Raw genomic sequence first — 23,797 nt, forward strand, 5'->3', positions numbered from 1 at the left:
CTCCAAGATGGAGGAGGATCCACGGGTTCCCAAGCCAGTGGACCATGCATGTTCAGTCTCTGTACCCGAGATGGAGTTCATGGTGGCACCTGTAGCTCGAGATTCCCCTGCCCACCCTCCCTCCCACCGTTCACACACACACACACACACACACACACACACACACAGGTGGGCTCTCCAGTGCCATAAGTGACATCCATTGATGGAGCACCTTCTTGCCTCTAAGTGGCTCCCTGCCTGTGATCACCACCTAATAAAACAACAGAAACAAGAATGCTGGGAATGGTGTGTTAATACTGCCGGACCGCATACCCCTCCTTTGCAGTTTGGGCAGTGCCTCTATGGACACCAGTCCCCCACAGGTGTCTTCATGAATGATGTTGGCCACACTGACCCAGATGCTGCCACCAAACAATTTGCTCTGCATTGTGCTCAAGCCTTTGCAGCTGAGAATTATCAGGTTGCATTTCATGTCCTCAAACAGTGGGTGGAGTGAATTCATTTATCTTTCAGTACACATCACCTAGAATGTTCTGCTTAGTGAGTAGTTATTTGCCGTAGCCCTTTGCCATAACACTGCTCCAAGCCCAGTCTGCATCTACAGCCAAATGATTGGACACCTATCTTTGGACTGCCAATGTCTCGTCTTTGTCATTTTCAGCTGTATGTGGAATGAAGGAGAGTTCCCATCTCAGTAGCTGGAAAGCGTAATTATCCTGGTACAGAAACAGGGTAAACACCCCCTAGTGATGGAAAGTTATTACCCAATAAGTCTCACTAACATTATGTGCAAGTTACTCGAATGTATGGTGAGCTGGCAGCTGCGTTGGTACCTTGACTCTCAGGGTTCTTTTGTCTCTATCCCAAGGTGATTTTCATCAAGGCTGTTCTACTGCTGACAATTTGGTCTGCATGGAGTCTGCTATCTGGTCAGCTTTTGCCTGGCATGACCAGCTTATAGATGACTTCTTTGACTTACAAAAGGCTTGTGACACCATATGGCTCCATCAAGTCCTCATTACCCTACTGCAGGGCTCCTTACTGAGTGTGCTCCATTTCTAGTGGCTAGCAATGGTCTAGCTGCAGCTGTGGAGTCTACAGTGTCACCCTCTCTGTATGCAGACAATGTCTGCATTTGCTATTGCTCCTCCAGTGTGGGTGTTTCTGAATTTTGGCTGTAGGGTACCATACGGCAGGTGCAGTCCTGCTCTCTCACCCATGGATTCCGGTTCTTAGCCACCAAGACATGCATCTTGCAGTTTTGTCACCATCGTACTGCCCATCCACTACCAGATCTGTATCTTGATGACCAATTGCTTTATATGGTGGAGTTTTATTGCTTTTTGGTACTTGCCTTCAAAGCCTGGTTGTTGTTGTTGTTAAGGTGTGAACATGCTGGTCACACCTTAATATTCTTTGCTGTCTCCATAACATCAGATGGGGTGCAGACAACTCTAGAGTTTTGCGGCTTTCCAAAGCTCTGATCCAGTCCTATCTTGATTATGGGAGTGTATCCCAGGGCTCAACATCACCTTCAGCAGTGCAGATGTTGGATGTGGTACACCATTGTGGGGTATGACTTGTGAAGGGGCCTTTGAGACCAGCCCTGTGGACAGCCTACTGGCAAAGCTGGTGTCCCTCCACTACAGATCAGGCACCAGCAACTACTGCTCAGCTATGCTATAATCATCCGCTGCCCCCCCCCCCCCCTCCCCCTCTCCTGAGCATCCAAACTAACGTGTTCTTTTTTCTGGTAGGGAGGTCCACCTCTCACAACAAATACCAGGGGCTGTGGTCATGATTGCAGTTCACATACATTGTCTGTGCTCTGAACTCCAACTTTCCCCACTGTCACCTCTTGTCAGGGAGCACCCGCTTATGCCACCATTTGTGTACAATGTCCTCGGATGTGTTTAGACTTGTCATCAGAGTCTTTTGGTCCAAAGTTTTTTGTTGCCTGTTCCTGGCTGTCCTTGGTGCATTTCCAGGATCAAAAGTGGTACAGCTCTGTGGCCGATAGACGAACTGGTTTTCTTACACATGTGCAAGCAGCAGTGAATACACTCCCTGCTGAATGGATACAGTGTATTCTCTTCAGTACTGATGCCCATTGCTCGAGCCCTCAGTCATGTTTGTTCTTGCACCGGTGCTACCCTTGACACTCATTGGTTGTAAATATCAAGGATCTCCTTATTGACCTTCATTGGTTGGTTGTCTTCGTCTGGACCCCCATGTCATGTTGGGATGCTAGGGAACTATTATGCTGACCAGTTTGTCAAGTTGGCTACCAGAATGCTGACTTAGGAGATAGGTGTACTGGAACTGAATCTTCATTGGACTCTATGCCTTCAATTGTTGAAGGTCTGAACACTAATTGCTGTGTCCTGGTTTCTCCAAACACACTACGAGCAATGAAGGGTCCATGACCATGTCACAGTCTTCCTTTTGTGTTTTTCACAGGGAATCTACCGTTCTCTTCACATTGGCCACACTTGCCTGACACAGGACCACATCCTATGACGTAAGGATCCACCCCAGTGTTGGTGTGTTGCCTGTTTGACAGTGGCCAACACCCTACTGGACTGCCACAATTTGGCCACCTTGTGATGAAACCTTAAATTTGCTAACCTGCTGCCTCTGGCACTAGTGGATGACATAAAAGTGTGTTACCTGCTTTTAAGTTTTACTTGGGAAGTTGGGTTTCTATTCCTCTCTGTGAAGGAGGGCATACTGGCCTTGTAAGCCGCTCTGACTGTGGATCAATTGCTGCCCTTTCCAACTTTTTAATTCTTCTTATTCTTTATATCTGTCATTGGTTTACTTTCATGTTGTCGGTGTTCTCTTTCCTGAGATTTTATCAACTTGTTTGTGTTGCTAGTTTTCTTGTGGTAATGGAGAGTAAGAACATACTGGTCATATGCAGAGGGTGTCTCTCCCACCTCATACATTTCCCTGGGTTGCCCAGTTGCTTTCTGGGTGGAGCAACTCTCCCACCTGTACCCTCTTACCCACTCTCATTTCTTCTTGCTTCTGTTTTGTAGTTTTATTGATTCTTTGTTACAATCAGGTTCATCAGGATTTGTCTTCTGTGTTCTTCCTCTCTGAGGAAACTTCCCAGCTTGCCCCACATAGGATGGAGGGACTGATGACCTTTAAATTTGATCCTTTTAACACCATCAATCCAATACAATCCCTCTCCTGCATCTTCATCAGTCTTCTCTCCTGCAGCTTCTCCCCCCCCCCCCCACCCGCCTCTCACCTGCAGCTTCCCCCCACCCCCCAATCTCTCCTGCAGCTTCTCCCCCCTCTCTCCTGCAGCATCTCCCCCCATCTCTCCTGCAGCTGCTTCTTCCTTCCCCCCCCCCCCCCCCCCCTCTCCTGCATCTTCTCCCTTCCCCCCTCCTCTCCCTGCACGTTCTTCCTTCCCCCCCTCCTCTCCCTGCACGTTCTTCCTTCCCCCATCCTCTCTCCTGCACTGCACATTCTCCCTTCCCCCCTCCTCTCCCTGCACGTTCTTCCTTCCCCCATCCTCTCTCCTGCACTGCACATTCTCCCTTCCCCCCTCCTCTCCCTGCACGTTCTTCCTTCCCCCATCCTCTCTCCTGCACTGCACATTCTCCCTTCCCCCCTCCTCTCCCTGCACGTTCTTCCTTCCCCCATCCTCTCTCCTGCACTGCACATTCTCCCTTCCCCCCGCCCCCCCATCCTCTCTCCTGCACCGCACATTCTCCCCCCCCCCCATCCTCTCTCCTGCACTGCACCTTCTCCCTTCCCCCCTCATCTCCCTGCACCTTCTCCCTCCCCCCCCCCCCATCCTCTCTCCTGCACCTACTCCTCCCCCATCCTCTCTCCTGCACCTACTCCCCCCCCCCCCCCCCCCCATCCTCTCTCCTGAACTTTCTCCCCAGTCTTTCTTTTTTTGTGATCTACCTCCTCTCCTTTGGGCTTCAGACTCCATAATTCTATATATCCTTTCATCATTATTTGTAAAAAAACACTCCTGTATCATAACCTTCTCTGCCAGTCATGATCTATTGCCCACCCTGGTGAAGGTTACTACTCAGAACAGTAGCACTGCAGCATCAGAAATATATATGGATGAGAGAGAGGTAGTCCCTTTTGGTCTATAGGTGTTTGCTGTCTTTCCAACAGTTTATACAGTATGTGGACCTACTTGAGTTTATAATTACACTTGCATACTTGTTTCTTCTTATATCCATTGTCTGTACTAATATTGCCCACATTTAAACCTGAGATTTATTCTCATGTATCTTCAGTTGTAATCCTTAATCACAGTCAACTTCATAATTTCAATAATCATTTTACATGAATGACTACAAAATAGTAAATGATGATTATGGGGCTAAATGTACACTGAAAGTGTGCTATCTTGACAACGAATTTCTTACTGGATGGACTCTTTTGCCACATAAATATGCTTCCAGTTCTTCAGTGGCTTAAACTGGGATGGATGTAGCTGTTTGTTGTGCTACCTGAAGGGCTGTTCTGGGCTGATAATTGTTGTTTATTGACTACATATAGTTATAGAATGCTTTCCCTACACTGACATGAAGTCAAATTTCATATGAGGGTACACAGTGTGTTTATGTTGTAATTATTATAAATGCACCTTGTTTTCCTAATTATATTGAAGGTCAGTCATGTATCAATGCTAAGGGAGTTACAGCTGCTTAAATTTTTATCTTAAAATGCTGACTTTTATTTAAGATTTCATAAAACTCTAAATTATATTGGGTCTACGGTATATCAAATATTTATTCTGGTGCAGAAAGCTACTTCAAACAGTTCACAAGTGATAGGTTTCTTACCCCTGTAAATAAAAGTTTTGTGTTTGTTTTCAAATAAATTGTGAAACTGTAACTGAGACTGTGAAACACTCCTGCAAATATTCATAAACTAAAGCTTTAAAAGCAATTTTTTTCCAACAGGGATGGACTAATGAAGATGAAAGGTGTTTATGAACAGAACCCAGCACTAGGTGATCCTATGTCGATAGAAGGTCAACTGAATGAAAGTGGTCACAAGCTGGATAAGCTGCGTCAGGAACTTCAGAAATACCAGATGTATCTGGAAGAAGCAAACAAGCCAGCAGTTAGCCCATCTGCACCTAGCAGAAGAAGTAAAAGTCATTACAATGGAGCACACTTACAGCAGAATCACAGGTACATGAAATTTATAGAAAACTAAAATAATTTTTTGCCATAAGTCAGAAATTTGTGCATTATAAATTCATTTCAATGGTAGCTGTTATTTTATGCATTGCTATTGTACTTATTAAGTCAAAGTTTTACCAATGTTGGTATTCTGTTTATTATGGTTCTTTCAACCACTACAGCATATTTGTCACTATATTGGTTTAGACTTTAAACTTTCCTCCTTCCTCGAGAAATTCTTTCAGTACTCCTTTTTCAATGTGATAGGGTTCCACTTGAATGATCTCTTCTACAGGTGTAGAGCAGTTGTTAAATAGTTGCTTGTAACAAAATTAGTGATGTGCAGTAGCATGTGATTGGAAGGAATATTGCTTCTTACCCAGTCTATATTTGAACAAACTTGGGAACTGCTGTTTATCTATTAACACAAATGCCAATATAATGCTAAAGTTTGAATAAGCAGGGTTTCTGGAAATAATTCTACATAGTATCGACATTGGCTAAGTAAATTCATTACATGTTAGAAAAAATGAGAAATCATAAAATTCTAACAGTTTCTGTCATTGCAGTTATCAAAAAATGCATCATGTACCTCCAAGTCACCTGTTTCAAATGTGAAGTGAAGCAATGTCTTTTATTTTCTGTGTTTCATAGTCAACTGTTCAAAATAGATAACTATATTTCCAAAATAAACATGTTAAATGCTATATTCAGTATCACTATTATTAAGTGTTTATTGTATTATTATGCCTCTTTAAACTGGGCTTTGAATGTGGGTTCACCAAATATTTTATTGCTCTTAGCTGAAGATAATATTTTCAATGTTACATGTTACTATTTGTGAATGTGGTTGATAAACAATATTAATTTCATGAGACATTTCTCTGGCATGTGTCCCTGTCTGATGGCTTCAATAATGGTAGCACAGTATAACAAAAATAAGATTTTGTTGCATTTGTGTGTGTGCAATTTATGGAATTTTGTATAGCTTCATAGCAGTATAAAGTGATCAAGGCCATGTAAGAATAAAATGCTTGTGGTTGTGTAATTCTGTATTTTGTTTAATGAATTATCTCTTCCTTGAAAGCTGGTACAGTACTGTCCTTATGTAAATGAAAATTTGTGAATTTCTAGTTTTGGATTGTTTTTATATGCTTGTGTATCTGACAGCCTAATTCAGATATCAATTATGTTTCCTTTTGTTTTGAAAATGAGAAAGGGGTTATTGTAAACAGTTTCTGGCCTCAGGGTTGTTTGTTATTCAATTTTCTGATACAAAGAACATGTTTATGGATATTGGTATATGTCCATAATTACACTGATTAATAATTCAGAGACTGAAAGTCCAATCTGTTTGTTACCAGCAAATACACACTACAGAGAATTTCAAGCAGTTCTTGTGGGTGAATTCTTTGAATATGGGTGTGGATGATACACAACTAGATTCACAGGTATTAGTGAAAATGGTTGGAGAGTCAATTATTTCTTTAGAAAGTCATTTCCATTTCTAGCTTTTGGTTATGTATGGTAAAAAATCATTGCTTACTTGTGCTGCCTTCTTTTTGACATTCTGAAATAAACATACAGTTAAAGTAACATAGATGTGTGTGCAGGAAACTTGGAACATGTATTCTCTTCTGACAATTTACCACATTCATTGCACGATCTCTCAGCGAAGGATGACACGTGTAACTTACTGTTGAAAGTCAGCCTCATACTATTTCCAGACCCTACAGTTTCCTATTTGTTCAATGGCAAAAAATTCATGTTTGCCTTGTATCTAAAAAGCCATTTAAAATACACAGCCATAGATGTTAGCTGGAGAGAGATTTTTCTGGTAGATTTGTTTACTACTGACCCATCAATAATTTTTAGATATTTTGAATCATTTGTAACCAACTTTTTCATCAAAACTGTTAGTGTTAACATTTTTATGTTAATGTGCCAGCTTTCATTATTCTGTTAGATGGCTGGGTACATAATTGTAAGTTAACTTTGTGGCTTTTCATCGGTTATGACAGAATTTTGAAAGGCTGCATATAAAGCTGTATAAATATTCATTTTATAAACTGAAATGCCTTTTTCTTGCTGCAATCTATATTTCTTCATGTTGTTCAGTATACATTGAAAGTGTACGTATGGGGTTTGAATCTTACCTGCTAGTTGGCATGTTCTTCACTATGAACACTTATGTTTGAAGTCATATTTTGTATGTGATTATATGAGTCCAGTGGACTTAGTATTGCACTGAAGATGATCACACTGCAATTAAATCAACTGTTTCAAACTTGTACAACCAATGCTGGAATTTTCCTTGTTTGCATTGAAAGGTAGACAAGATTTTATATGTGTACAAGATACAGGCATTTTGGTTAATAACATATTGTGATTCATATGATGAGGTTTTAAATTAGTGGCCAGTTTATCTCAGGAAGACAATTGATGTCAGAAAAATATAATGAACAAATTTCATTGTTATGTAACCTTAGTGTACTGTAACAGAAGTGTTGACAGTATGGAGGTACTGGACAGCTTGCTTTCAAAGGGCTTCAGTGTTTGTTAAAAGTGTCATGTCTGCTGTAATGGGATGTAAGACAACTACAAGAAGCCAGCAGAGTAAAGATCATGGTGTGCTCTCTTTACCAAAGTTTATCTGATGTAGTTTGTATGTGTGGGCGTGAGATGTCATTTGAAAGAACCACTTTCTTGCTCTTTGCTATTGTAAAATTATATGATGCAATTGGTCCAGTTACAGTGACACACACAAAGCTGCAATGTCAATTGATACGGAAACCTGCTTGTATGTATGAAATAATTTAAATGTTTTTTTTTCTGATAGGTGGTTATCTTAGAGAAAAGAGCTACAGGAATAGCACGTTCCCTTGTGTTGAATGTTCTTCCACGATAGCATGTATTTAAATCACAGGTGGTGACACATACCAAGAGAAATAATAAATTGCACATCCTGAGATTCATGGATGACAAGCTCTTCTGTGGCACAGTTAGTCTGATTTGACATTTATTGTTGCCTAAGTTTGTGAGGACTTATTATGGACACACTTCTGCAGTCAAACAAATTGTTATGATATACAGTTGTATTTCTGAGGAAAATTTGATAAATTTTTATTTTGGTCATCTCAGTTGCTTGAATATATAATTTCTTGCTACAGTGGTTACTGGTTTTGGGCTGACTCACCCATTCTTAAACCACACATCTTGTTATCAACCGTAAGTAATTACACTATCTACTGTTTCACAGATACGTGGGCTGCCATATCAGTGATCATATTTGTTGCTCACAGTTTGACATTCTTGTATGAAGCAGTTCATGCATTTTGTGTAACTAATAATGTGGTTTGAGAAAGGACAATTCAGTCCAAAACCAGTAACAGCTGTCAGAAATAGTATATTCTTGCAACTGAGATGGAAAATATAAAAAATTGTGAAATTTTCCTCCATATTGTACAGTTGTGGCCCTACCATTCCGAAGCAGCAAATCAGCAAACAATATTTCAATCCATAGTTTCATTTTATTAGAGATGAAGTTCAGTTGATCCATGCGACTGAAATAATTCATCATACCTTGTTAAGACAGTTTCAGATTTAAGGATGCATCTCGTCTTCTTATTTTTCTTCGTCTTCTTCTTCTTCTTCTTCTTCTTCTTCTTCTTCTTCTTTTTTTGGCCATGTTCAAAGTGATACAACAGGCTAAAGCCACAGCACTTCCTACTATTTGTTCTTTCCTTTAAACACTTTTTGCAGAGGCTTTGATCAGCAATAAAGAGTATGCATGTTAAAGAAAGCACAACATTCCATGATTTGTCCAGGTTGAAACTGCTACCCTTGTTAATTAAATTCTCCAGCAAAAGAATTTCAGCTGCATCTTTCACCTAGACAAATCTTGGAATTCAGCACTTTCTGTAATGTACACACTCTTTGCCACCAGTCAGCTTCTCTGGCACTTTCATATCTGTGGTTTATTTGAATGATGGAATGAATACTGTGGCAAGTACTATAGCTTCAGTCTGTTGACTCACTCTGAAGATGGCTGAAATGTGTACGTCTGCATTATTGTTATTAGTATTTTGATAATAATAATGATGATGATATTATTATTATTAAATTTAATGCATCAGTTGAATTATCAATGAAAGTTGATGGAATTTTCATATTGTGAACAAATAATGTTCAGAGGTATAACCAATACAGCAAAAGTGTACACAGAAAGGATTTTAAGCTGTTAACCACAAAGTTGTTAAATTCTATAAATTACACAGGCTACAAAAAGAATCTGGGTCCCCCAAGCCTTGTTTCATTTTAGTAACAACAAAAGAAACACAGATATGAGGGGATACTGGGTAATAGTTCCAAAACTATGACAACCTATTTGATGCTTCTGTGGTTCTCAGGACAAAAATACTGTCATATTTAAAAGCTTATGATTAGCATCACATAATATGACTGATTTATTGGAAAACTGATGAGTCTCATGCTTTCGCACTGTCAGGATTGCAGAGTCCAGAATTTTCCTCTTGTGGTGTTAAATTTAATCTGTCCAGTATGATTTGCTGTTTAAGAGAATGTGCTATGTACTACATATTTGTGTATACTAACACAGAACATTTCGAGCAACGGATAATCTCGTATAACTCTGGCTATGAACTTTTCAGCAGCATCAGTTAACATGCTGAAATATGTGTAAGCTGCTTTGCATGTAAGCATTTCTTATAATCTCACAAACTGCATCATAAATAATGCTTGTTCATTGTTTAATTGAAGCTTAATGGGGTTTTCCTTTCTAAGGAAGCCTTTATCTTTTGTTAAAATATTTATTCCTTTTTCAGTCATATAAACATCGTGCTTATTATATTTATGATTTCTGGTATGCCAATGTTTTTGTAGTAAAAATGTTAATTAGACTTTGCAGTATACGTGATAATGCTGTTAACAGTGATAGAAAGTGAAAAAGCTTTGTTATAGTGGAATTATGTGTAGGGACTTGTGTTAATGAATATAACTTGCATAAGTTTACTTCTTCATGGATATGTATAAATAGTTCATATTTTTCACCACATAGATATCCGTAACATATTTCCTGTTGTTATATTCTTGCTGCATTTTTAGTCCGAGTTACTTAATAAGTTTCTTAATGCTCCCCGAAACTACAATATCCGTGCAGGTCGGATTTTGGAGTCTCTACTATTTCTACATGAAACGGTTAATGTTAGTGATAGCTGCAATGCGTAATAGTCTTCATATGAAACTGATGAAGTTGGCATGTCCTATACGCAGAAATAGTGGCGGCTCAGGGGGAGAAGAGGATTCTCTGAGTCGGTCAGCATCCGACTCAAGTGTTTCCAACCCTACTCTAAACCACAAACACTCAGCTCCTGGAACGCCACTGCCATCCCATGGGTGCGTGACTTGGTCTTTTTAAAATTTGAAGTAAAGCCTTATTGTTTAGTTGCATAAAGTACTCCTCTAGTATTACACAATGGCATGCTATTACTACAAAATACTTGACCACACACCTCTACAGTGTGTGGAGTTCTTTTCCTTTGAGGAGTACACAGCATTTATTATGTATGTGAATGCTGTTGTTTTCATAGTTTATCAAATTTGTAGTGAGATATAATTTTGTTTTGGGGTGCAATAACTAAAACATAATTGTTTGGGCCACAGATTTTGTTGTTTTAATTGTGCACTTACATTAACAAAATACATGTAAGTTCTAGTTTTACTGATGTAGTAAAATCAAGGTAGCAAAAGTGAAAATATCAAATGTGAATAATAGCAGGCACAAAAGCTGTACTCGGCGATGTGAGAATTGAGATCTTTGTAGTATGCCTTACACATACTTATAACAGTAATGCTCTGTTAGAACCACAGAGTCATTGTTTGAAAATGTCAGTTGAAGAGAAGAAATGTGCAATGTTGGAGGTGGGTGAGTAGAGGGTGGGGGGGAGCAGTGGGGGGGGGGGGGGGGGGGGGGAGGGATGCAGAAGGAGAGCACAGGCTAAAGCTATACGGCAACAGTAAAACTTCTGGGGACAGCCCTCCTTCCCCCTTACTTCCAACAACTGAGCACTTAACACGTGGAACATGGCAAAGGTATTTGCTGTTAGTGCTGGTAAGAAATTACTAATGTTACATTTTGTAGATGAAAGTTAATGGGAATTTTATGGAGGGATCAAAGAAGATATACTAAAGGCATACAAGGATTGCAGAGAGAGAGAGAGAGCTGGAAAAATGAGAAAGTTTAAATAACTTCACGCATAAATTAGGCAGAAATATGAAGAAGAGAAGATGAGAGATGGAGGGGAATGAAAAGAGGAGCAGATTACATAATAATGGAGTAGTAGAACAGTAAATATGTAGGGGTTGAACCTATGAAGGGTGTGAGGTGTCAGAGATTTGAAGGTTGTAATACAGAGCCTAGATGAAAGTTAGAAGTTGAGGGTGGAGGTGGATGGGGGGAGAAACACTGGGGGATCAGTGAGTTGAGTTAAAGTGAGGAGCATCACTTTATAGGGCAGGATCATGTGTAGTGGAAAAGACACACACTAAAGGAGGTTGTATTATAAAATAAGGGTAATGTAGTGGGGTAATGTACATGCCTTTATGATCAGAAGTACTTCATATCACCACAGACTGAAGTTATTACAAATCATACTCGATTTACAATACATACTTTTACATTTTCTTGACGTCAGTAATCCCTTAGAACCCCTCCTTTTTTCTTATGATCATTATCAAATTATCACACTTGTATTTCTTCAGAAATTTTGTTCTCTTTTGATACTTCTTAAGTTGTTATTTTAGTATTTTATTTCTGTGGCAGTTACTCACATTACTGTTATTTTTCCAACTGACTCTACATCTTGGCTCAGATCCCTCCCTTCTCATTTCCATCCCAATCTCTTGTGATTTCTATAATTTATGATGGTCACAATCATTTTGTTGCTGTTATTTTTATCACTGGTGTAATTGTTTGTGGAATTTTGAGCTTTACTATCATAGTATAACATTTCAAAGTTTTACTCCTGATGTGTCCAATTATTTTTACTAATCTTCTATTTTCTGATCTACGACGAGTGGGGACACAGTGGTTACAGACACTGGACTCAAGATAGATAGGGCTAAAATCCCTCTCTGTCCATGCAGCTATAAGTAGTTGTGATTTCCCTAAATAACTTAAGGTGATACATGACCTCACATATCTCTTATTATGCTGGTATTCCAAAATTTCCTTTGTTCTCAGACTTCTGCCATTCCATTTACTGCTACTAGTTGATGTGCTGATCCAACAGTTCAGGGTAGCCTTTCCTTTACTAACCTGCATTATCTTGCTTCATCCTCTTGAATTCAGAAGGAAAGAGCAAAGAGATTTGAAAAGTCTCAGTGGTGTATACTGATGTACCATGACCATGTAATGAGTATGGCTTTTGGTCTTTTTTCTTATTCATATTTGAAAGTTTCATATTGTTTACTTAACTAGATGTTGAATTTTACTGTTATTATGTAAATTTTGTTGAGTTGCTGACCTTAGAAACTGCTTACCTTTCCCAGTTTCATTATTGCAATTTTTTTTACTGTTGTTTCTGGTGGTGGTGGTGGTGGTGGTGGTGGTGGTGCATGCTGTTATAGTGGCAGTGTATGGTGTCAATAGAGTCACTAGGTAATCTTTTAATACTGCTGATGATGTGTGTTGGGTATTTAAGTAGTACTGGGAACAAACAAGTTTAAAATAAACAAATCGAAATAATTTGCAGAAATTTTACCTTTTTTATGAAATTACGTGGAGTCACAAAATTTGCACCAATCTTGTCACAGAATATTGCAGATACTAAGTCGAAGGATCGTTTAAGCTGTGATCTTGATCTGATTGATAGCAGGATCCTTTACTTAACAGTTATCAGTCCAGCACACAGTTTTACTGTACCAAGAAGTTTGAAATCAGGGTGAAAATTCATTCTAGAAACAGTCACTCAGGCCATAACTAAAACAGTTCTCTGCAGTATCCTTTCGTCTAAGAGTGCTAGTCCTGCCAGGTGTGCAGGAGAACTTCTGTGAAGTTTGGAAGTTAGGAGAAAAGTAAAGGAGTGAGGGCAGGTCATCAGTCATTTATGGACAGCCAGTCAGTAGATCAATTACCTAAAAAAGGCAAATGTAGTGGGCTCACATCCTGGTGGCCTGACACAAGTTGTAATGCTTTGTGAAGTTTCAGTTATCATGCTGTTTTAAACACCACAAAAAGTGTGTTCAGTGGACTAATTGTGGACATTTAGATAGAGCCAAAGAGGAACAATAATACTGGTGACTAAAACTGTTGAAACCATGAGACTGTTACGAAATATTAGAGGGTGTAAAATGTGTGACAGTGTTTAAAAGGATTAATCACCTAGTCACAAGCTGCTACCACAGTTCTAAAATCATGCATGTTAGTGAAGAATTTGTTAATATCTTGCACTGTGCATGTTCAACAATCAGTTTGGAACATAGGTTATGGATAATCTTTTAAAGCAGCAGAAATGGTTAAATACTTACTCCGAACATCATAATTGCTGCATCTTCTTTACTGTCATTTCAGCACTGAGATGTATTGAAATACAGTATGTAATGTTAGGATGACGATATCCTCTGTAAGTTTTGGGGAAGTAATTCTAATAACTTACAGAATTTGTGAACAGATCACCTGTAATGAAAGGATCATCTTCAGTTCCTTGCCACAACCATCTATTCTGCATGAAGTAGTTATGCAGTTTGCCTCTTCTCCATATCCACAGATTACATTACTATTATTGCAGTTTTCTACCTTTTTTTTCATGTTTCGTCTTGTGTTCTTGGGTGTATTATCAGATACAATTGTACATTACTGTTGTCGTTTTGCTAGTATCATCCCACTGTTCAGAGGCACAACCTCATTGTCATGTATGGCATTCATTTCTATTTGATGGATAATTAACATTGTTTATCTTTACTTTTTAAATTGTTTATTAAACATACTTAATGGTTTCGGCAGTTAATTATATTTTTCCCCACACTGCTACAATTATCATTGGCCATTTGCATGTAGTAACAGAATCTATGTGAGTAAATTCTGTGCTGTGAAACTGAGCAGCCTGATATGGTTGTTAAGACACAGGACACATATTTGACAGAAGCAGAGTTCAGGTATCTATTAGGTCATCCTGATTTAGTATGGTTTCTTTAAATTACTTCAGGCACATACCACTAGACTTTCTTCAGACAGCCTTCAACAAATTTCCTTTCAAATCCTTGCTCAGCTGAGTTAGCACTCCATGTTTATAATGAACAGACTGTCAGTAAAAGACTGAACTCTTAATTTTCCTTTTTCATCTGTAACAATAAAATTTACTGTACTAGTAGCTACTTTGGAAGGTTGACTTTTTTCGTCTTCAATTGATTGAGAGTAAGTATCCAGACTGGCAGATGTTTGGAGCTGCCTTTTTGTGTGTGTGTGTGTGTGTGTGTGTGTGTGTGTGTGTGTGTGTGTGTGTGTTTTATGCTTTACCAGTTCAGCTTTATAGCAGATCTTAGCTTGCAACTGTAGCTCATTCTTACTCTGCCTCATTTAAGGCTTTTCTTCAGATTTTTGCTTTATCCGTACAGTATCAGTAAGTTTCTATGCCTGTGTACATTATTGTGTAGTGAGTAATGTTTAGTGTGCAGGACTGTTGTAGAAAACTCTTTCTGTGTTGTATAGTGTAGCATTCTTCAACTTGCATGTAATTCTAAACAATCATTGTGGAAGACAGCTCTCTTTTCGGTCATTGAGGTTTCATCAACATACAGTGGTGGAAGTTTAGCATTCAGAACATTGAAAAATATAGCTTTTTGTTCCATGAGGTGCTCCATTTAAGTAGTAACACTGAAGATTCTCTATTCCCTTAGAACTGTAAATAGCTTAACTTCTGACTTATGGCATTATTCGTCATTGTTTAACCAACATTTAGCTCCTCAAACAGCCCTGAGTCTGGACTTGGGACCTCTCACACGAGTTTGCCTGACTCTGACAATGAGCACGGAGATAACGATCCTGCCCCTGGGGATTACTGTGATGGAGACTTGCTGCCTGCTCTGGGAGTATGTAGAGCTCTTTATCCTTTTGAAGGTTTGTATTATCTCTTCAGTCAATGTTAATATTGTAGTGTAAGTTAAAAATCTATATTTGTAGAAAGAAGAGATGTGTTACTGCAAAAAGAGCATTGTTCACAAAATAACATTGAAACTGTATTTTAAGAACCCCCTTTGCTGCTTGAAGTAATGTGTAGCCTAGCATTTGAAATGAATAACTGTGCACTAGCAGCAGCATCTAGTGACAAACTTAAATTGAAGTAGGTCATATGATGTCACAACGATAGCCATTTGTGTCATTATTTTCTTGAGACTGAGGCTACTTTTCATTGTTATGTCTATTTCAAATGCATTGGGAGTTTTGTTAAAGTTTTAAGAAACAAGCTTTTTATGTGGATCAGTATGACAAAAACACGTAAAGAATTGGAAGAAGCTGTTCAATACCAAGCTATCATGGTAAATGAGAAATTCTGAAGCCTACTAGGAGGCCAATGCCAGCAAAACATTTTTCAGTCATGACACCATACTGGTTGTGACTGGGATAAATTGGTTGTGCAGTTGACAAAGAAAATATTTGGAACTCAGGTGCAGCATGGGAACCACAGAAATTTTATCGTCTGCTTGATTTTTATTAGTGCTGGGGTGACAGTTGATCTAAGATCAAAGTTTGTTTGTCATTGTGCATACGATTATGCAACTATTACTCATTCATTATTTTTTTTATCAAAGAAAACATTGTTATTAACGAATATATTTGAAAACAATCAAATCATTATTTTCAGCAGTTCAATTACAGCTCTAGGCATCATTTTAAATAAGTTTATCTATTGTTTAAGCCACATTAATGGTATAATATGGCTATCTAAATGTTTTGTAATTCACGACATTGCTGCCATTGTCACTTGCTTTGCAGTGTTATTCTGTATCATGTAACATATTTTCAAACTTATTTCTCACTCTATGAGCATAAATTTCTAACATCTTTCAAAGGAATGACTGTAGATCCATTTGAAACAAAAAAACTATTAGAAGTTGTACTTCGGCAAAATAAAAATGTAACTTTTGCGTAAGTGTTGAGTTGCCCCAGAATATTATTCCGTATGACATCAGAGAGTGGAAGTATGCAAAGTATGTTAGCTTACTAATTTCTACATCCTCAAAATTGGCAATTATTCTGATTGCAAAAGTTACTGAACCTAGTCGCTTTAGGAGATCCAAAATATGAATTTTGTAATTAAGATTCTCATCTATATGTACACCCAAAAACTTAGTATGCTCTACCCTGGCTACTGACTTCTTTTGATGTGTTATATTTATTCAAGGAATTATACTTTTTGCAGCAGAAAATTGGATGTACTGTGTTTTTTCAAAGTTCAGAGCAAGCCCATTCACAGAAAACCAATTAATAACTTTTCCAAAGACCTTAATTGTATCATTTTCTATCGGACTTTCTTTTACTGGATTAATAATTATGCTTGTATCATCAGCAACCAGTGTCAGTTCAGCATCTTGTTTCACATAAGAAGGGAGATCATTCACATATATCAAGAACAAGAGGGGGACCCATGATCGAACCTTGTGGAACAGCTAATGTAATTTCACCCCAGTTAGATAAAGTGGGAATCTCCATTGAATCACTTGAAGCATATAAAGAGACTTTGTGCTTCCTGTTCTGTAGATATGATTTAAGAATCTATTATGTGGACAGTGAAATGGTATATTGCTGTCTCAGTGGAACAGCATTTCTGAAATCCGAACTGTGATTTACTAAGTATCCCATTACTGTTGAGATGGCTAACCACTCTTGAGTACATTACTTTCTCAAAGATTTTTGAAAATGCTTTAAGCAAGGATACTGGCCGGTAATTATTGACATTTGTGGTTTCCCCCTTTTTGTAGAGAGGCCTGACAATGGCATATTTTAACCTGTCTGGAAAAAATTCTGAGTCAGTGATGCATTACATATGTGACTCAAAACATCAGCTGTAATTGCTCCACATTGTTTTAATAACTTGTTAGAGATGTCATCTACTCCAACAGAACATTTATTTTTCAAAGATTTAATAATTTTCCTTGTTTCACGAGAGATTGTTAGATGAAACTTCATCTGACAAAAATTTTTCAAAACTGACTCTTCCATGTACTGCCTTGCTTTTTCTTTTGAACTATTCTCACCAATTTTTTCTCCTACACTTAAAAAGTGATTGCTATATACATTGGCTACCTGTGTACTGTGGGTTAAGATGGTCTCGTTCTCTTTAACAGTAATACTACCTACCCCAGTGGTTACTTTTTCTGTCTCCCTTCTAACAACATTCCATAGTGGTTTGATTTCATTGCTGGAGTTGTTAATTTCTTCTCTAACATACATATTTCTTGATTTCCTTACCACTTTTCTCAGTATGTTACAATAATTTTATAGTGTAAAATTACTTCTGGATCTTTACTGGTTCTTGCTGCCTCATACAGTTTTCTTCTTCTTTCTGAAGACACTTTAATACTTGTAGTAATCCAAGGTTTCTTTGAAAAGGTTGTGGTGTTACATTTAGTAATTTCCTTTGGAAAACAATGTTCAAAAAGGGATATAAATTCATCAAGAAATATGCTGCATTTATCATTAGCATTTGGCTCATTATATATACCTTCTCAGTTTACATTTCCTCAACTTTCTCTGAAGTGGTCTATACATACTGGGTTGAGCACCCTCACACTTTTACTTAATGGTTTCTGAAGTGTACACTCTGTTAGGTTTTGTAAGTTAATCAGTTGTGCATCATGATCAGATAATCCATTTACCACAGTGAAAGCATGTGTTTGTTCTACATCCTCTTACTACAAGTACATTATCTATTAGAGTACTAGTGCCGTGAGCTATATGTGTAGGGAAATAGAATCAGTGATCAAAGTTATGTGTTGTTAACAACACTTCTAGTTCACTTTTCCTATCAGACTTGCTTAGAAAGTTAACATTGAAATCACCAGAGATCAATAACTTCTGCTTTTTAGTCCGACAGACAGCATAATAGGGAGTCAGACTTCTTTATGAATAACTCCCAATCTCCTAGTGGAGACCTGTACACTGTTGCTAATATCAACACAACATTATCTAGCTGAAGTTCACATGCACAAACCTCAAAGTGCTGATCAACACAAATTTTGGTTACTTCAACAGTTCTGTATTTATACACTAGTTTTATGAAAATGGCAACTCCTCCTTTATCCATACTAGATCTACAAGTGTAAGATGCTATATTATACCCATTTATACTGATTTTTTTCCATCCCCACAGTTGCATGGTGCTCAGACAGACAAAGTATATCAACCTCATTCTTATTTGTGAGATCATCTAAACACATTATCAGCTCATCTACTTTATTTTTATTCTCCTGATATTTTGGTGAAGTAAGTTGATACCACCCTTAGCTTTATCCCTATTCGCTGTGCATGAAGTTTCTTTTCTTCTATTTTCCTTGGTTGTTGTCTGTCTGGAATTTGGCTGTCTGCCTGGTCCCAACAACCACAGGGATAACCCCTTGTGTGATTGTGACCCCCCCCCCCCCCCCTTACAGTATCTGCTAACAGAGAAGCTAACTTATCTTTCCCATTCGTATTAAGGTGCAGGCCATGTGTAGCGTAATCCCACCTACCAATAGCATCAACTGGAACAACACTCATGTGAGACTTTGCCGGTGTCTGGAGCATCCCGTTCAGCTCAGTGTTAACACGCCTTACAGCAATGCTTACCCAGGGCTGATCATGGCACTGTAAGACCTCCACAAACCACACATTCGTGTGCCCAGTTTCTGCTCCTATTTTATCCAGGCCACTCCTAATACTATATCTTGGATTCATAGCCAGGTTGTTTCCTGCTCCCCCAACTATAATTACCTGATCTTCCTTCTCATAGTCCTTGCATAGCTGACCTAAGTTTTGTCACCTGGCTAAGGCTAGCACTTGATTTCACAAAACTTGTGACCTGTTACTCCGTCCCTAATTTCTCCTGGAGCTGTTTACCCACACCCCTCCCATGACTGCTACCTATAAGCAGAATTCTTGTTTTCCTATTCTGGTTTAATTCCGACCTGTCTTTTTTCTTTGAGCTAGTATTCTGCTTCAACCTACATTCAACTACATCTGAATCACGAATGTCGCCACACCCTTTCCACCACCAGCCACTGCCGCCGCCACCACCACCACCACCACCACCACCACCACCAAAGGCTCAGTGATCAATATTTGGTCTGGAGAAGTGGAAGAACACAACATGTGATATGAGAGGCTAGAGTAGACCTGCAGTTATTCCGTGCCTGTTGTAAGAGAGGGATTGGTTGGTTGATTTGGGAAGGGGACCTAACAGCGAGGTCATCGGTCCCATGGGGGAACCATTCTGGAATTTGCCTGAAGAAATTTAGGGAAATCATGGAAAACGTAAATCAGGATGGCCAGACATGTGTTTAAGCAATCGTCCTTCTGAATGAGAGTCCAGTGTGCTAACGACTGTGCCACCCCACTCAGCATTTGCAAATGAAACGGGGAGAGAAATGACTAGTTGTAAAATGTACCCTCCACCATATACCGTACGGTGGCTTGCAGTGTATGTATGCAGATGTAGAGTGCAATGCATTTCAGTACAGGCTATGGAACGTACGCGGACATTGATATTACAATCTGCAGCCTGAGCGTCCCACTCTTAATCGGTTGGTCTGACCATCATGACATCTGCAACAGTGAACACTTTCCTATCTCACTATCTTTCTTGACCCATTGAACAATGAAACATGCACCACATTTGTCGCTTCAGTAAGCCACCTTTTGAGCTTTCACCTCCAAAGCAACTTTTGAAACCAGTCAAGAGGAGGATATCGAAGGAGTGGTAGAAGATATTTTGATACAATTATACACACTGCAGAAGCAACAATAACCTGTTCTTCAGGCTCTGCCTGATGGACACCGTGCCCCAGTGATCTGAAGAAATACCTGCAGCTATCAGAGAGCATTGCAGATCACTTCAGCGACACAAGTGCCTTCTCTCTACGGAACATTTCATAGCATTCAAGAGACTTCACACAAAGGTACGGTTTTTAATAAAGGAGAGAATGCAGGAGTGTTGGGGACAATGTGTGTCATCTGTGAGACTGCACACCCCATAAGCTTAAGGATGGAGTAAACTGTGCCTAATTTGCAACCACCCAGGTCCACAGTAGTTCCTAGCATCTCCCTCAATGCCAGCATCTGTACTGATCCTGCAGTCATTACTGAATCTTTTGCAGCACACTTTGCTAATGCCTGCATACAGCAACTACTATCCTAATTTCTTGACCTGGAGTTGCTTGGCAAGGGAAAATTCTGTATCCTTCCAAGCAAAAGGGTCTGAATTATACAGTGCTCCATTTAGTTAATAGAAGTGTTGCAGCTTTTCAGCAGATTTTCGAGACAGCCCCCGGACCTGATAGAATTCATAATCAAATGCATAAACTTTTTAGTAACAACATAAAACACATCCTGCGTAAAAACATCATTGAGTTTTTAAATCATGTTTGGTGGTAACAGGAGTATCCCTCCCACTGGCAGGAGGGTATTATTATTCCTGTAATGAAACTGGGAAGTGAGCTTCAAATTCTGAGTAATTACCACCAAGTCTGTCTAACAGATGGGCTGTCTAAACGATTCTAAAGAATAATTAGCCTACAACAGTGTTGATGTCTGGAAGCCAGAGGACGTATATTGCAATTTCAAAGGGGCTTTTGGGCATTCTGGTCCACCACAGACCAATTGATTCATCTGGAATCTGCAGTGTGTAACACTTTTGCACATTGCCAACACCTGGTTGCTGTGTTCTTTGACCTACAGAAGGTGTAAAATACCACTGGTACCATTACATGCTCTCTACATTGCACTCGTGTGGGTTTTGAGGCTTTTTACCTACTTTTATCCAGAATCTCCTATTCCCAAAGTGTTCTGGGTCTGGACAGGTTTGACCCTCAGCAACCAATACGTACAGGAAACTGGAGTCCCTCAGGGGTCTTTTCTGAACGTAACCCTCTTTTCCATCGATATTGTGACTACATTGGGACCCATAGTCTCACTATGACTGTGTGAGGACGACTTTTACCTGTACTACAGCTCTGCAGCATTATGCACCTCAGAGTGCCAGCATCCAGGGGTCATACAAAAAGTACGTAATTGGACTCCGAATCGTGGATATCAATTTTCTTCCATGAAAACTTGCTTCATGCACTTTTACTAACACAGAACTGTACATTCATGACTAGAACTTTCTTGGTAACCAGTTACTTGAAGTCATTGAAACTTCCAAATTTTTAGGCAGTTTATTTGACTGTGAGTCAGCATGGTTACCACATATGTGCCGGTTCAAGGCAAATTGCATGAGGAATCTTAATAACCTTCCACGTATCAGCAGCACCTCCTGGGGCACAGACTGCACAATTGTGTGGTTCTGTAAAGCATAATATGGATGTGGTGGCTATGGGTTGGCAGCACCATCAGTATTGAGCTTGCTGATTCCTATCCACTTAAGTGGTGTGCAGTTGCCAACTGGAGCCTCCTGTACAAGCCATGTAGACAGCCTCCGGGTGGAAGCTGGTGTCTCGCCACTGAGGGTCAGATGCCAGAAGCTCTTGGTGAACTATGCTGTCACACTGTGTTAGATGCCTACTCAGCAGTCTTACTCAACTCTGTTTCACAAGCAACAATTCAGGTTGTTTACAAATTGCCCAAAAAATGAGTAGATCATCTGGGATAAAATTGGAAGCTCTATGGGAGGACCTCCAACTGCCCCCTCTTGTCTTTGTTCATAGAGTTCCCTCTGCCAACCCCCTGACCCCTCCCCCATGGTATCTACCCAGTCATATGGTTGGATAGACCTCTTACGTGGGCTCATCCCACCATTCTCAGATGCATATTCTGGTCAGTTCTTCATGTCTACCCAAATTCAACATACATCTACATGGATGGATCAAAAAGCCAGACAGTTGCTTCTGCACATGCAAGGAGGCATGAGAAGTATTTTCTCCAGAGTGCATGCAGTGTATACACTGCAGAATTGGTTGCCATATCAAGGGCTCTGCAGTTCATTAAATCTCACCACAGAAGACTTCCTGGTTTTTAATGACCCCATGATCTGCATGCAAGACATAGCTCAGTGCACCCCCCAAAAACCCTTTGGTGGCTAACGTCCAAGACCCATTAACTGACAGCTCTTGAATGACGGTAACATTCTTCTGGACACTGAGCCATGTGGGTGTTCATTGACAAATTGGCTAAAGATGCAACCATAGGAGAGAAACTTGAACTTGGCGTACCATGCATGGACAAACAATTGCAATTATGCCATCAAATTTTGAACACTTGGGATGTCTAATATCAAGTTACCATGACCCTCAACAAACTGAGGTTACTCAAAGGGTCATCAAGGCATGGTATATCACTCTGCAGGCCATTCGGAAAGATGCTGTCATATTGTGTGTGCCTACTGCATATTGGCTGCACCAGATTACATCTACATGCATACAATACAACCCACTGGATGGTGCATGTTTGGGGCTACCACTACTAGTTATTTTCCTTCCTTTTCCACTTGCAGAGAGAGAGAGAGAGAGAGAGAGAGAGAGAGAGAGAGAGAGAGAGAGAGAGAGAGAGGGGGGGGGCAGGGGGGGGAGGTAGAAACGGCTGTCTAAAAGCCTCCGTACAAACCCTAATTCCTCTTAACTTATGTTCATGGTCCTTATGTGAAATGTTTGTTGGCAGCAGTAGGATAATTCTGTAGTAAGCTACCAATGCCAGTTCTTTAAATTTTCCCAATAGTGTTTGTGAAAAAGAATATTGCCTTACTTCCATGCAATGCCATTTGAGTTCCCAAAGCATTTCTGCAATACTTGCATGTTGATTGAGTCTACCAGTAACAAATCAAACAGCTCGCATCTGAATTGCTTTGATTCTTTTCTTTAATCTGACTTGATTGGGATCCCAAACACACAAGCAGTACTCAAGAATTGGTCCCCACTACTGTTCTGTTTGTGGTCTCCTTCACAAATGAACCAAACTTTCCTAAAATTTTCCCAGTGAACCTTTCCTAAAACTTTCCCAATGAACCAAAATCGATCATTTGCCTTCCCCCCTCTACAATCCTTACATGCTCATTTCATGTCATATTGCTTTGCGACATCACACCTAGATATTTATTCAACCTGACTGTGTCAAGTTGCTCACTATTAATCCTGCATTAAAACATTGCAGGATTGTTTTTTGTACTCATCTGTATGAACTTACATTTTTTCTACATTTACAGCTTGCTGCCATTCGTCACACTCATTAGAAATTTTGTGTAAGTCATCTTGTATCTTCCTACAGTCACTAAATGATGACACCTTCCCATACACCAGCAAACAGCTACAAATTGCTGCTTGCCCTCTCTGTCAGACCGTTTATGTATATAGAGAAAAATAGCAGTCCTGTCACAATTCCCCAGTTCCCTGGAGCACTCATGATGATAGCCTTGTCTCTG

At 39.5% G+C, this 23,797-nt stretch overlaps 1 protein-coding gene across 5 annotated transcripts in view; it reads left to right on the top strand.

The window, feature by feature from the left end:
- The window catches only part of LOC124556796 (formin-binding protein 1-like), a 358,048-nt gene that overhangs the window by 322,952 nt on the left and 11,299 nt on the right, over positions 1-23,797 (top strand). For 2 of the 5 annotated variants that reach the window (XM_047130808.1, XM_047130810.1), the window contains exons 9-11: positions 4,950-5,183; positions 10,467-10,589; positions 15,152-15,309. In XM_047130808.1, the coding sequence (XP_046986764.1) occupies positions 4,950-5,183; positions 10,467-10,589; positions 15,152-15,309 (515 nt within the window). The remainder of the gene's footprint in view (positions 1-4,949; positions 5,184-10,466; positions 10,590-15,151; positions 15,310-23,797) is intronic. The other 3 variants (XM_047130809.1, XM_047130811.1, XM_047130812.1) reach the window with 3 other exon arrangements.

This window comes from Schistocerca americana, chromosome X (genome assembly GCF_021461395.2).
Source record: "Schistocerca americana isolate TAMUIC-IGC-003095 chromosome X, iqSchAmer2.1, whole genome shotgun sequence".
Taxonomy (NCBI): Eukaryota; Metazoa; Arthropoda; class Insecta; order Orthoptera; family Acrididae; genus Schistocerca; species Schistocerca americana.